A 14,660-nucleotide genomic window follows, 5' to 3' on the forward strand; every position below is an offset into this window, starting at 1 on the left:
ATTTTATATCAATTATAAGAATGAAACTCCTAGCAAAAAACAATAGGTAAAGGTCAAATAAATCAAATATGCAGAAAAGAAAAATCACTTATCTGCAACTGAAGAAGCAGGTAAAGTGCTTGAGTGCTCCAATATAAAGTGCTAAATGCCGTAGTTAAAACAATATTGCACAAGGAAGTAAAGTGCCAAATGCTCTATTACACTGAGATCACTCATATAGCAAAACGCTCACTCTGCTCAACGGGCCCCGTTTCACCCTATGATGGATAGATCCCACACAAACACTCGTTTCCTGAATCGCTTTCCAGGACCCCCCCAAATTGCCAAAACAGCAAGCATTCTGATACTCACAGTGGCAATGTGCTGCACAGAATCAAACGGCAAGCAGGCTAAAATTAGAGCATACATGAAGATCAGTACCTCAGGAGCTCAGAAATTGGAATTCAGTTCTTCTGACTGCCTCACCTTCCCTGTCACCTCAGAAAGTGACCATCAAAATCCCTCAGGACAAGTAGGGAAGACACGTGGTCTGGTTCCAATTCCGGACACGCCTCCATAGAACTGTGCAGCTTGCGCTCTACCCCTTAGCGGATGAACCCGGGGAGAGATGGCTCCCAATCCCATAGCCCCGATCTGTTCTGCAGGCTGTCTGGGTTGCTTACTGCAGTTCTACTAACAGGTAACCCCCCCAGAAGCAGACAATATAAATGCAAATGTCTGCGATCTCCCGCTGAAGGATGTCCCCAAAGGGTGAATCCACAGCACTAGGGAAAGACCCACGTCAAAAACAAATTAAAGTGACTAGAAATTTTAAAATTGAACACGAGCAGAAGAGACAAGACCCTGCAGCCAGGCTGCAGAAAACTAGACTGGAATTTCCAGGGGTGAGTACAGGGATATGACCACAGAGGAAGGGGCTAGAAATTGATTTTGAGTTCCTTGCAGTTCAAGGCTAAAAGAGATACATAACCTTTAAGCTTCTACAGGTTATTGTACAAGAATGTGTATTCTGAACCTGGAGACAGCCTGCACATGTTGTGGTAGTGGCAGGATGTTTACAGCTTCACCACTAAGAATTCAAGCTACCATCTTAAGGGATTCTGCATCTAGCTGCTAGAGTAGCATTCAGTTGCTTAGGTTAAAGAGTTTAGTAGTGCCTAGCTGGAGAGGGCATTAGGGAAAGGGATTAGGACTTATATACTGTCTTTTTGTAAAAAGTGGTTTATATACAGGTACTTCAAGCATTTTCCCTATCTGTCCTGGCAGGCTCATAATCTATCTAATGTACCTGGGGCAGTGAAGCAGTGACTTACCCAGGGTCACAGAGAACAGTGTGGGGTTTGAACCCATAACCTCAGGGTGCTAGGGTTGTTACTTTAACCACTATGCCACACTATTCCTCCCAACATGCTAGAATTATATATTTTACTTTAAGAAACCAAAGGATAGAAAACATCTTACCAAATCCATGTAATAAATATAAACCACTTTGGCTATACCACAGAAAGGTAATATATCAAATTAAGGCCCTTTACTCATGGAGATTTTGGGTAGCCAAATAAGGAAATGAAGCAATTAAACTTACACCAGGACCTGGCAAAAGAACACTAGTAGCTGAAGTATTTGAAGAAGCAGTAGCACAGAGCATTACAGATCAATAGGCTCAGCAACAAGCCCAACAGGAGTGCTGCAACAGCAATACACTTTTAACTACCACAGCCTGATATGCACCTTTGACTTCCATAATATCCAGCTGGTCCCTGGGTAAGAGCTGGATTTCTTGATAAAATTAGACTGAACATCATACAAAGCGGTCATAGGAAACAGGGATCACTTATTTGGGTAACCCAATAGCCAACCATCAAATCACATATTTTTTCATGGACACAGCCTCATATGTAGGGTTACCAGATTTTCGGCAACAAAATCTGAACCCATGGCCCTGCCCCCAAACCTGCCCCATTCCACCCAAGTCACACCCCGTTCCGCCCCTCGACTTGTTTGCTCGTTGGGACGGCATCTGCGCATTCACTGGTGTGATGTAATGATATCAAGTATGCATCTGTGCATTCGCAGATGCCATCCCGACATCGCTCATTGCTAGAAGATTTACAAAACCTGGACAAAGTGCCGGGTTTTGAAAAGCCGTCTGGACCTGGCCTCTGCTCCACCCCACCCAGCAGGGGAGAAACTCTTTTGAAAAAGCACCGTTTCTGCACTGAGACCAGCATCGGAGCCCTCTCCAGCAGGGCACCTGGCCTCTGCTCCACCCCTCCCTCGAGCCAACAGGGGAGAAAATCTTTATCCCTCCTAGCCACTGCACGAAAGCAGCCTCCATTCTCCTGCTCACCCACCCGAGTTTTGGTCTGTCTCCCCCCCCCCCCCTACAGCCAGCCGGGAAAGGAGAACTTCATGACCCTGCTTAAGCGCCGTTCGTTGGCAGCAAGCCCCCTCCTATAAAATCACTCAGGCTCGGGTTTGACTCCGTTTAAGTTCTACACAATTTTATTTTAGTTCAACTTGTTTAACTTGCTAAGTATTGCCCAATTCCTTTTCTTTCTAGCTCCCTCACAGTGCTCGTCGGATAGAAACATAGAAACATAGAAAGATGACGGCAGAAAAGGGCTATAGCCCATCAAGTCTGCCCACTCTACTGTCCCACCCCATTAAGTCAGAGTGCTGCTCGACCCACGTAGAGATCCCACGTGGATGTCCCATTTATTCTTAAAGTCGAGCACGCTAGTGGCCTTGATCACCTGCACCGGTAGTTTGTTCCAGTGATCCACTACCCTTTCTGTAAAGAAATACTTCCTGGTGTCACCACCAAATCTCCCTCCTCTGAGTTTGAGCGGGTGCCCCCTTGTGACTGAAGGTCCCTTAGGAAAGAATATGTCGTTTTCCACCTCGACACGACCTGTGACGTACTTAAATGTCTCAATCATGTCACCCCTCTCCCTGCGCTCCTCTAGAGAGTAGAGCTGTAACTTGCTCAGTCTTTCCTCGTATGAGAGACCCTTGAGTCCGAAGACCATCCTAGTGGCCATTCGCTGGACCGACTCAGCTCGAAGTACATCTTTACGGTAATGTGGCCTCCAGAATTGCACACAGTACTCCTGATGAGGTCTCACCATGGTTCTGTACAGTGGCATTATGACTTCAGGTTTACGGCTGACGAAGCTTCTATTGATACATCCCATCATCCGCCTTGCCTTGGATGAGGCCTTCTCTACTTGTTTGGCAGCCTTCATGTCTGCACTGATGATTACTCCCAAGTCCCGTTCTTCTGAGGTCGTAGCTAGTGTTTCTCCATTCAAGGTGTATGTTCTGCATGGATTTCTGCTGCCGAGATGCATCACCTTACACTTCTTTGCGTTGAAGCCCAGCTGCCATGTTGAGGACCAGTTTTCCAACTTGATCAGATCCTGCGCCATACCATCCGTGAGATCGCTTTCACCTACTATATTACACAGTTTGGCGTCGTCGGCAAACAGCGCTACTTTTCCCTGAAGCCCTCGGGTCAAGTCCCTTATGAATATGTTAAAAAGGGATGGTCCCAGGACTGATCCCTGCGGCACTCTGCTAGTCAACTCCGATGTCTTAGAGAGGTTGCCATTGACCACCACCCTCTGAAGTCTTCCACTCAGCCAATCACTGACCCATGCCGTTAGTTTCTCACCTAACCCCATCGATTTCATCTTGTTTAATAGTCTACGGTGTGGGACACTGTCAAACGCCTTACTGAAATCCAAGTACACTATGTCCAGAGACTCAGCATTTTCAAACTGCCTCCCTGCAGCCGAGCGTGTGAACCAGCTCCGCCCCTCTCCCCGGGTCAGCAAACCACAAATCACACCAAGTGAATGGGCTCGCAGACACGTCTTGCGAATACCATCATCTGCCTGTTCTACCCATTGCAGGCATTATAAATTGCATGTACCATAATCTGCACGTTCTATAAACTGCATGTACTGCACGTTATAAATTGTTATGATCTGCACCATAGCCTGTTATATCCTGCACAATCTGCTTCTTTAACCCTTTATTGCATTTATAGCCTGCTATTGCTTGTAAATTTTGTTACTGCATGTTTAGTCAGTACTGCATGTATAGTATACTACTGCTTGCACAGACTTGTTATCACTGTCTCCCATCTAAGCATCATCCCTGTGTCTATCTTACTAGTTCATATGCTTAGCCCCACCTCAGTCTGTATCTCACTACTAGCTACTGTTAACCCCACACCGTCAGTACCTCATCAGCTTTCCAATTGCGTGCAAATTCTCCCTCAGTTTTCGTCCCTCTCCTATTTCCCTCAGAACTCACCCAACCAAACTCTCCCCCACCTGCCTGGCAAACCCAACCCCCACTCATGGGTTTCTCCTAATTTCCCAACATGAAACCACCTTTCTGGCTCCTCCTTCTCCTACTATGCTCACTCACCAGCTCTTCTCACTGCCTAAAACCCCTCCCCCCCACCTCCCCGACTCCACATACTCCAACAGCACCTGCCCTGGCCCTAAAATTCCCATACTAGTACGAACCAGATCTCATCCTTTCACAAAACACCGTGGAGTCAATCACTCCTCCTTAAAACCTGTTTCTCCTGCCAACCTACCCAACCATACCTCGGACTCTCTCACCCCAGTCCCAATTCTCTACTGTAACGCCAGATCAGCCCAAAACAAAACCCAAATACTAAAAGGCTTACTCGGAGATTTTGACCCTGGTTTCCTGTGCATCACAGAAACATGGATTGAACGAGATGACTCTTTGACACAAAACAAACTCTGCCCCCCTGGCTACTATGGTCTCTTCTCACCCAGAACCAACCGGAGGGGAGGAGGCCTGGCCCTGCTTTACAAATCATTTTTCAATGTCCAGCTCCTTGAAAAGGGCAGCCATACATCACTAGAATTCTTGCTAGCCTCAGTAAACGACGAATTCCATCCCTACCCATTAGGTATCCTGCTACTTTACCGCCCACCCACCCCTGGAACAAATCCTCCGAACTCGTCCTAGAGACCATAACAAGGGCCTTCCTAAAATTTCAGAGACTATTGATCATTGGCAATATTAACCTCCACCTAGACGATATCACCAACAAGGATGCAACCGATTTCAACGACTTCCTCACCTCCCTCGGTTTCACTGCCCCTCCGCCCACCCCTACCCATGATAAGGGGCATACTCTAGATATCATCAGCTTCCTCGATATGACGGAACACAAAACTTCTGTTGAAGAAGCGCGTTGGGAACATGTCCCCTGGTCTGATCACCTTCTTGGCTCCGTCTGCCTTCCCATTTTCATGTCCCATCTGGGCACTCCTCCCCGAGCCACAAACTATATCACCTACCGCAAAAAAATCACGAGTGAACAGTTCTGGTCCCAATTTCTCAACCAACTCCCTCCTTCTCTTGACCATACCGACCCTGACTCCAACTGGCACAACTGGGTAACCCTTTCTGAATCCACTTACCGCACTCTTGCTCCCCTCTGTACTAAACCTATCTCCCACTCCCGCAAAGCTCCCTGGTATCTTCCATATCATAGGGAATTGAAGCAGAAATGTTGAGCACTGGAGCGTAAATGGAAAAAATCGAAATCCCCTTATGACAGACAATCCTGGAGAGACAATATCAACTTCTACAACACGGTATTGACAAAAGCAAGAAAAAATTTCTATGGTGACAAAATCACCAGATCAAAAAACCAAACTAGTACACTGTTCAACATCTGGTGTAATTTAACCTCAAAAAATGACTCCACCTCCCCCCTCTCTCCACCATCTGCTAACAACCTAGCCAAATTTTTTAACGATAAGATAATTACCATAAGAAGCTCTTTCCCCCCAACTATCTCCTACAATTCTCTACCTCCCAACGACTCCAACCCTATCCCTGCTGATAGATCCTGGACTGCCTTCGAAATAGCCTCCGAATCCCAGATCTCTAAACTTTGTCTCAAATTGAAATCCTGCAAATGTATCCTAGATCTTTTCCCATCCTACCTTTACGATAACATTCCTGCACAGACCATCTCCTCCCTCACCAATCTTGTAAACACTGCCCTACTATCTGGCCTGTTCTCTACAGAAATGGGACACATTGCCTTATCCCCTCTTTTGAAAAAAGCTGATCTCGACCCCTCCTCACCATCGAACTACCGCCCCATAGCAAATATCCCCCTCCTAACCAAACTGCTTGAGTCCATAGTCGCTACCCAGCTATATTCTTATCTAGAGAGATTCTCCATTCTCTCCCCCTATCAACATGGCTTTAGACCCAGCTTCAGCACCAAGTCCCTCCTTGTCTCCCTAATATCAAAGGTGCAACAACTACATTCTCGAAACAAATTCGCTGTTCTGTTACAATTCGACCTCTCTGCTGCTTTTGATGTCGTCCACCACGACATACTACTTTATCAACTTTCCGAGATAGGAATTGATTCTACCGTTCTTAATTGGTTTTCAAACTTCCTTCGCTCTCGCTCCTACACTGTCAACTCTAATGACACCATGTCCACTCCTAGGTCTCCTTCTTGCGGTGTCCCTCAGGGATCACCCCTTTCCCCTATCCTTTTTAATATCTATATGTCCTCATTGAAGCTCTTCCAGCTTTCCTCCCTTGAAACAATCTACACATACGCCGACGATATCCTTGTCCTTCTTGAAACAGACCAGAACCTCACCAACCTCCACGATAACATAACATCCTGCATAATGAGACTCCACTCCTGGTCCCTCTCGGTACAGATGAAACTAAATAAATCAAAAACAAAATTACTCTGACTCGGCCCAAAGTTAGAACACCTGCCCACCCTCTTCGCATTGCCCTCAGGCACTGCCTTACACCTTGAGTTCTCAAGCAAGGTCCTTGGCATCATTATCGATTCCTCTCTCTCTCTCAACGACCACCTCAACTCCTTGACAAAATCATGCTTTTTCAGCCTCCACATGCTAAGGAAAGCAAGACCCTTCTTCCGCCAAAAACATTTCGCCATCCTTGTCCAATCCATCATCCTCTCCAAACTTGACTACTGTAATGCCATTTACCTTATTCAGAACACGGCAGCCAAGCTGATTTTTGCAAAACGTAAATCTGACCACGTCTCCCCACTCCTGGCCAATCTTCATTGGCTCCCAGTGATTTCCAGAGTCCAATTCAAATGCTCTTGCCTGGCTTTAAAGATTATTCACGGCATCCTTCCTTCCCTAATCCCACTTTCTTTCAACTCCTCGTGCCCTGACTCCACCAGGACCGCCCATAAATTAAAACTATCCTTCCCCTCCCTTCATGGTATTCTCCACACAGGTAAACTGGGAAAATCACTTTTTTTCAAAATCACAGGTCTCTGGAATGACCTTACTATCCCGCTGCGGAACCTGAGCTCCCTCCATTTATTCCGCAAGCAACTAAAAACCTGGCTCTTCTCTAACATGTAATTTCTTTTCCCTTACTTTTCCACTCGATTTATAAACTTATGTAAACCTTTTCCTACCCTTTCTCATTTTTAAGTTCTTGTAAACCGTGCCGAGCTCTACTTCCATAGAGATGATGCGGTATATAAACTTAAGGTTTAGTTTAGCTAGACATGTCCTCGAAAAGGAAGACATGTCCGGGGAAATCTGGACGTCTGGTAATCCTACTCATATGCAAAAGATAAAGTTGCCATCTTTTACTATAGTAGTAACTGCACTAGAAAAATGTGTGTACTATTAATGTATGTGTTCATTTTGTTTGCAGTTGAATGACCAGATGCTATTTACATGATCATACAGAAGCATATCAATGAAATAGTTAATGTTAATTAATAAGAAAATATTTCATATTCATTCTCAGAGGACCATCTGGTTAGCAGTTAAAAACTTTTAAAGACAGTACTGTACCGTAATGTTTGAACCCAGCTCTTCAGATTTATGCAAGGAGCAATATCTTCATACTTTAAAGTGGATTGAACATCAAAACGTGTGATACCCTCAGAAGCATGCTGAAATCGAATAATTATATGAATTAGGACTACAAAGCAGATATATTTATATAACAGGCATTCATTGAAGAAAGCAGTTCAGACACATAATGGGCAACATTATCCGAAGGCCTTGAATAGGTTTCAAGAATCAAACAGAAAAGCAAGATACACCGCAGGCCCAAAAGCAAAACAAGCAACAGAAGAAAATGGAGAACCAGCAAACAGGAATGGTACTCAAATGGAGTAACTCTTCTATATTTTGATGACCATTGTTCTCTCTAAGCTGTGCAGCCATGCAACTCTTGGTAGGTGGCCGCGCAGCTGGTACACTGGGATCTCCTGCACCGCTGCTGCAGGTTTCCTAAACCAGAAGCAGCAGCAAACTGAAATCCAGCCATTGTGGGAATTTCCTGCACTTACCTGCGACTGCTGGCCCACACCCTCTGATGTCACTTCTTTGTCACAGGACAGAGACAGCAGCTGTGGGTAGATTCAGGAAGGTCTCGCGATGGCTGGATTCCAGTTTGCTGCCACAGCTGCTGCTTCAGGAAATCAGCAGCGATGGGGTAGTGAAAGGGCAGGATACTAGATGGAAGCATTCATCTCTTACAAACAATCAGGGAAGCAGGACTCTAGAGCAGACTACCTGACCAAATCAAAAGCCGTCAAAACAGCAGTCAGGGAGGCTAAATTCCTCATGGAGGAGTCTCTAGCAAAGAACATCCAGAAGGGAGATAAATCCTTCTTCAGGTATATCAGTGATAGAAGAAAAAACTCAGGCGGGATTGTACGTCTTAGGAAACCAGACGGAGACTATGTGGAAAAGGATTCAGAAAAAGCCCAACTATTAAATGAATACTTCTGCTCAGTCTTCACCCGAGAAGCGCCAGGGCTCGGCCCTCAGCTACAGACAAGGGTTGGCTCAGTTGACCCGTTTAGTAACTTTGAGTTTACGCCCAGCAGTGTCTACGGTGAGCTGTCAAAGCTCAAGGTTAACAAAGCAATGGGGCCGGACAACCTGCATCCCAGGGTGCTTAGGGAGCTGAGTGATGTCTTGGCGGAGCCACTGTCCGCGCTCTTCAACCTCTCCCTTAGTACAGGCAGCGTCCCGTTGGACTGGAGGACGGCTAACGTCATTCCACTCCACAAGAAAGGCTCAAAGATGGAGACAGCAAACTACAGACCAGTGAGTCTAACATCGATAGTGAGCAAACTAATGGAAACTCTAATCAAACACCAATTAGATAAGATCCTGGATGAGGAGAATCTACGGGATCCCCAACAACATGGATTTACTAAGGGGAGATCCTGCCAATCCAACCTGATCAGCTTCTTTGACTGGGTGACAGGGAAGCTGGATATTGGGGAGTCCCTGGACATCGTGTACCTGGACTTTAGCAAAGCATTCGATAGCGTACCACACCGCAGGTTACTGAGCAAGATCTTCCACTACAGGTGATTGAGGCCAGCAGCGTGCCTGATTTTAAGGCCAAATGGGATCGGCACATGGGATCTATTCACAGGGCAAAGGTAGGGGAGGGACATTAGGGTGGGCAGACTAGAAGGGCCGTGGGCCCTTATCTGCCGTCTATTTCTATGTTTCTATGAAGTAGAGTGGAAGGGAGAGAAGAGGCAGATGTTGATGGAAGTGGGATTGAGGGAGAGAGAAGAGGCATTATCTCCTGGGAGCATTAATTAGAAACCACTTCTCTTCACGTATTCTACTTTTTGTCTTCTGTTCCATGAGAAAAACAACCCCAACCCTGAAGAAAGTTTCTGAAAAGCATTGAAAGGGGTGAAGTTGTATGCTGCAATGAAAAGATAAGTGACATGGTTTAGAAGTTTGTTTAACCTGCTCCATAGATTTACAATTCAATATAAAGTTGTAAAAGAAGCAAATATGCAATGAACCTGTGAAGATGTGAGACAGTGTGAGTTATGTTACTACACGGCAAACTGAGGTTCGAAGAGATTCAGATGATTAAATCCTGTAGAACAGGGGCCCAATAGGTCGATCGCGATCGACCGGTAGATCGCCCAGGCAAAGTGAGTCAATCGCGGAGCCCATTCCGGGCCGATCAGCCTTTCTCTCCCCAACATCAATTCTGCCATTGGAGAGGAAGTTTGGCCAGCCAATCGCTGACTGGCTAGGCCGGAACTTCCTCTCCGACGGTAGAATTGACATCGGGGAGAGGAATGCTGGTTGGCCCGACGCAGGGAAGCAGGAAGAGCTTGGGGCGGCGGCGGCTTTGGGGCCTGTTACCCGATGGCGGCGGCTTGGGGGCCTGTTCCCCGATGATGGCAACAGTGGCTTGGTGGAGGGCAGGGAGAAAGAAGGGAAACAGAGAAAAAGAAAGGAGGCATGAAGAGAGAAAAAAAGAAAGGGAGGTAGGGAGAAAGAAAGGGCAGGAAGAGAGGAAGAAAAAGTTTGGGGAGGGAATGAGGTCTGGAGGAGAGGAAGCATACAGGCAGAAAGAATGGAAGAAAGATTGGATGCACAGTCAGAAGAAGAAAATGCAACCAGAGATTCATGAAATCACCAGAAAATGAAATCACCAGAAAACAAAGGTAGGAAAAATGATTTTATTTTCAATTTAGTGATCAAAATGTGTCTGAATTTATACCTGCTGTCTATATTTTGCACTATGCCCCCCCCCCCTTTTACTAAACCACAATAGCGGTTTTTAGCGCAGGGAGTCTATGAGCGTCGAGAGCAGTTCTGGGCATTCAGTGCAGCTCCCTAAGCTAAAAACTGCTATTGTGGTTTAATAAAAAGGGAGGGGGGTATATTTGTCTATTTTTGTATGGTTGTTACTGAGGTGACAGTGCATAGAATCATCTGCCTTGACCTCTTTGAAAAAATCCCGTAATAGGAATGATAATTAACATTTTATCAGCGTACAGTGTGCTTTGTGGTTTTTTTTAATTTTATTTTATTGTTAGTAGATCATTTTGACTTGGTCATTTTAAAAGTAGCTCGCAAGCCCAAAAAGTGTGGGCACCCCTGCTGTAGAACATGATGTTAATTGTGTAAGGAGGAGATTTACACTGTTGAATTGCAATATTATAATAGTTACTAGGTAATATTGTAGCCAAGATGGAATTGACTTGTCTGAGAGGTGGCACAAATGCAAAATCTATTAAGTTTTTCGGAGGAGCCAAGAACAGAGCTCATTTAGATTTCTGCTATTTGATAAAGAAAATAGTCTCTCAAACTCCCCTACTTGGATTGAAATTGAGTCCCAAGGGAAAAGACTGATATGAACTGAGTTGCAGTCCCATTTGTACCCCATGGCCATGATACCCAGAAGTCTTAGAATCTAAAACGGTCCTACTTTGTTTGTTTATGATACTGAGTTTAAGGGAAAATGGTGTGTTATTTGAACAAATTAAGCATGGATCTCATGCTTCTTATTATTGAATATTCATATTACTAAATTAGAACAGGAATTAAAATACAGCATTTAACAAATAAAAGACACCTTTAAAGAGACATTGAAGGATGAGATGGAATACAAGAAACATGATATACAGAATGTTCCTATATTTCACTGTCTCTTTACTTGTAGAATATTAAAATCACCAAGGATGCATGATTGCTCCAGATTAATAGACAAACTTAACATACTAAAAAAGAACAATCTGCTTCTAAACATCCTAGAGGGCTGTATAGTAAGCATAAAGCAAATATCTGCCTAACCACAAATACATTTCTCCAAAATCCTTGGATTTATTACAAATCAACTTAAACCTTAGATGTTCTTTATAAAACATCACTACTCCCTCACCTCTTTTGTGTGACCTACAGGTCCATTCCCACTTGTACCCCACTGGGCAGCATTTTCTCACAAGAACCACATCAGATTCCAACAACCATGATGTCAAACATTTCTTCTTCCATCAAATCACTAATAATTACAGTTTCATTTTATACAGATAAAGCATTAATTAACCCAATTCTTAACATCTCAGCCTCTAGCAATTCCCAACTTACCAGAGGAATTTGTTAACTGTCAGTAACTCCTGACACCAGTCTTTTAGTTCCCCTCAGAAACCTCAGTGGACTATATCGACCTTACTATAATGCTACCCATATCTAAGATTTGAAATATAAGATTTCCTACCTAAAGTCCTCCAAGTCTGCCTAAAAGAGCTCATTTATCTGCACACTTTTGTTGGTGCATAAAGGAGACACTTCTCCAGCATGTCGCACCTTTGGTGCTGGTTTGGGCCTCTTCACTCTACATTGCTGAGTGGTCACACTAGGAGGTAGAGTCAGCTCTGTCCCAGACCCAACCAGCTGCTGATAGTCTTGAACGGAGGGCTCCAGATTTAAATAGATGATCCGTGAAGCAAGATTGCAGGAAGACAATAGGACTCATGCAAGCAGGCTCCAAACAGGGAAACAGTCTGGATCCTCCAGCACTGGTTTAGACTTCTTCACTCTGCACTCCTGAGAGATGTCACACAAGAAGGCAGAGTCAGCTCTGCTCCGGACCCAATCAGCCACTGATAGTCTTGAACGGAAGGCTCCCGATTTAAACAGATGATCCAGGTAACGAAGTGGCAGGAAGACAAGAGGACCCGTTTTAGTTTGTAATGTAGTGATTGGAATGTGTCAGTTTTTACATTTACATCTGCTATCTTTATGTTTTGAACAGTACAGGGGAACATGCATCACAGTTTTTCTTTCTCTAGTTTTGCACAGTATGCAGTCTGGCTTTTTGAAGGTTCCGTTTAATTTTAATTTCTATTTTTAGTTTATGGTTATATAATCTATACTGGGTGAGGGTCTGTGTTCTGAATGTGTTAGAGATGTGGCTTTCTGTTAGCACTGAATCAAAATTAATCTGTACTAACCTGGTTTTGTTTAGTTTTCAAATTGTTGTATTGATGTTCTAGCACCTACTGTAGTGTTGTCTTTTCTTAAGTAAGTGCATGCTGTAGAACTCATGAAAGTTATTGCTAGTATGGTATGTTGCAATTGCTCTGTACGTCCTAAATGGCATATGTAGTAACATAGTAAATGAGAACATAAGAACATAAGAAATGCCTTCACCGGATCAGACCGAGGTCCATCAAGTCCGGCGCTCCGCTCACGCGGCGGCCCATTTAGGTTCTCTGTTATGAAAACCTGAAATTACCGTATCCCTCAATATGTTTTGCAAGAAGGTGTATATCCAACTTGTGCTTGAAACCTCGAAGAGTAGTTTCCGCCACAACATTCACAGGAAGAGAATTCCAAGCGCCCACCACATGTTGTGAGAAACAGAACTTCCTGGCATTAGTCCTGAACCTGCTGCCACCCAGTTTCAGGATGTGACCTCTTGTCCGTGTCACATGTGAAAATGTTAGTAATTCTGCTTTTTGGTCTATTTCATCCAATCCTTTTAATATTTTAAAAGTCTCTATCAAATCGCCTCTCAGTCTTCTCCTCTCGAGTGTGAACAGTCCCAGTTTCCTGAGGCGTTCTTCATAGCTCAAATTTTTCATTCCTTTGACTAGTTTCGTGGCTCGCCTTTGCACCTTCTCCAACATAGTTATATCCTTCTTGAGGTAAGGAGACCAGTGTTGGACACAGTATTGTAAGTGTGGTCTGACCATTGCTCTATAAAGTGGCATTATGACTTCTTCCGATCTACTCGTGATCCCATTCTTAATCATGCCTAACATCCTGTTTGCGCTGATGGCTTCAGGTTTCTGTTAATCAGTACCCACAAATCCCTTTCCTGTTCGCATTTTGCTAATGTTACTCCAAACATTCTATACTCGTGTTCTTTATTATTTTTTCCTAGATGCATCACCTTGCATTTATTTATGTTGAAATTCATCTGCCACTTTGTCGCCCATGTTTCCAGGTGTCTCAGATCTTTCTGAAGCTCCTCGCAGTCCCTTTGAAAGCTAACCGACCGACTTAATTTTGTATCATCGGCGAACTTTATTATATTGCAAGTTGTTTCCTCCTCAAGATCGTTTATAAAAATATTGAACAAAATAGGCCCAAGAACCGAGCCCTGGGGCACTCCACTAGTCACCTTCACCCAGTCCGAGAATTTCTCTTTTATGCTAACCCTCTGCATTCTGTTCTCTAGCCATTTGCCAATCCATCTATGCACTTCTCCTCCTATTCAGTGGCTTAGTAATTTCTTCATAAGCCTTGCATGTGGGACCTTGTCAAATGCTTTCTGGAAGTCCAAGTAAACTATGTCTACTGGATCACCAGTATCAATATGTTTGCTCACTATCTCAAAGAATTGTAGTAAATTTGTCAAACAAGATTTCCCTTTCTTGAATCCGTGTTGAGTAGCCCTTATTAGTCTGTGATCCTCCAAGTGTTGCACAATGCTATCTTTAATAAGTGTTTCAATTATCTTCCCAGGAACCGATGTGAGGCTCACAGGTCGGTAGTTTCCTGGATCACCTCTTGATCCTTTTTTGAAAATCGGGATTACATTTGCTGTCCTCCAGTCTTCTGGCATTTGCCCTGTTCTAATTGACATGTTAGCTACGGTTTGTAATAGTTCACCTATTTCCACCTTAAGTTCCTTTAATACTTTCAGGTGAATTCCGTCTGGTCCAGGGGATTTGTCGATATTTAGTTTATCAATCTGAACGTATATCATGTCCAACGTCACATTTACTGTTGAGAGGTTGTCCTCTATGCTTCCGGTTAATATCCTTCCTATGTCTG

General features: G+C 44.3%; 1 protein-coding gene across 6 annotated transcripts in view; it reads right to left on the reverse strand.

The window, feature by feature from the left end:
* The window catches only part of TPP2 (tripeptidyl peptidase 2), a 1,323,399-nt gene that overhangs the window by 628,923 nt on the left and 679,816 nt on the right, over positions 1 to 14,660 (reverse strand). For all 6 annotated transcript variants that reach the window (XM_033947626.1, XM_033947627.1, XM_033947625.1 and 3 more), the window contains one exon: positions 7,887 to 7,987. In XM_033947626.1, coding sequence (XP_033803517.1) covers positions 7,887 to 7,987 — 101 coding nt within the window. The remainder of the gene's footprint in view (positions 1 to 7,886; positions 7,988 to 14,660) is intronic.

Source organism: Geotrypetes seraphini, chromosome 6 (assembly GCF_902459505.1).
Source record: "Geotrypetes seraphini chromosome 6, aGeoSer1.1, whole genome shotgun sequence".
In the NCBI taxonomy this organism is placed as follows: Eukaryota; Metazoa; Chordata; class Amphibia; order Gymnophiona; family Dermophiidae; genus Geotrypetes; species Geotrypetes seraphini.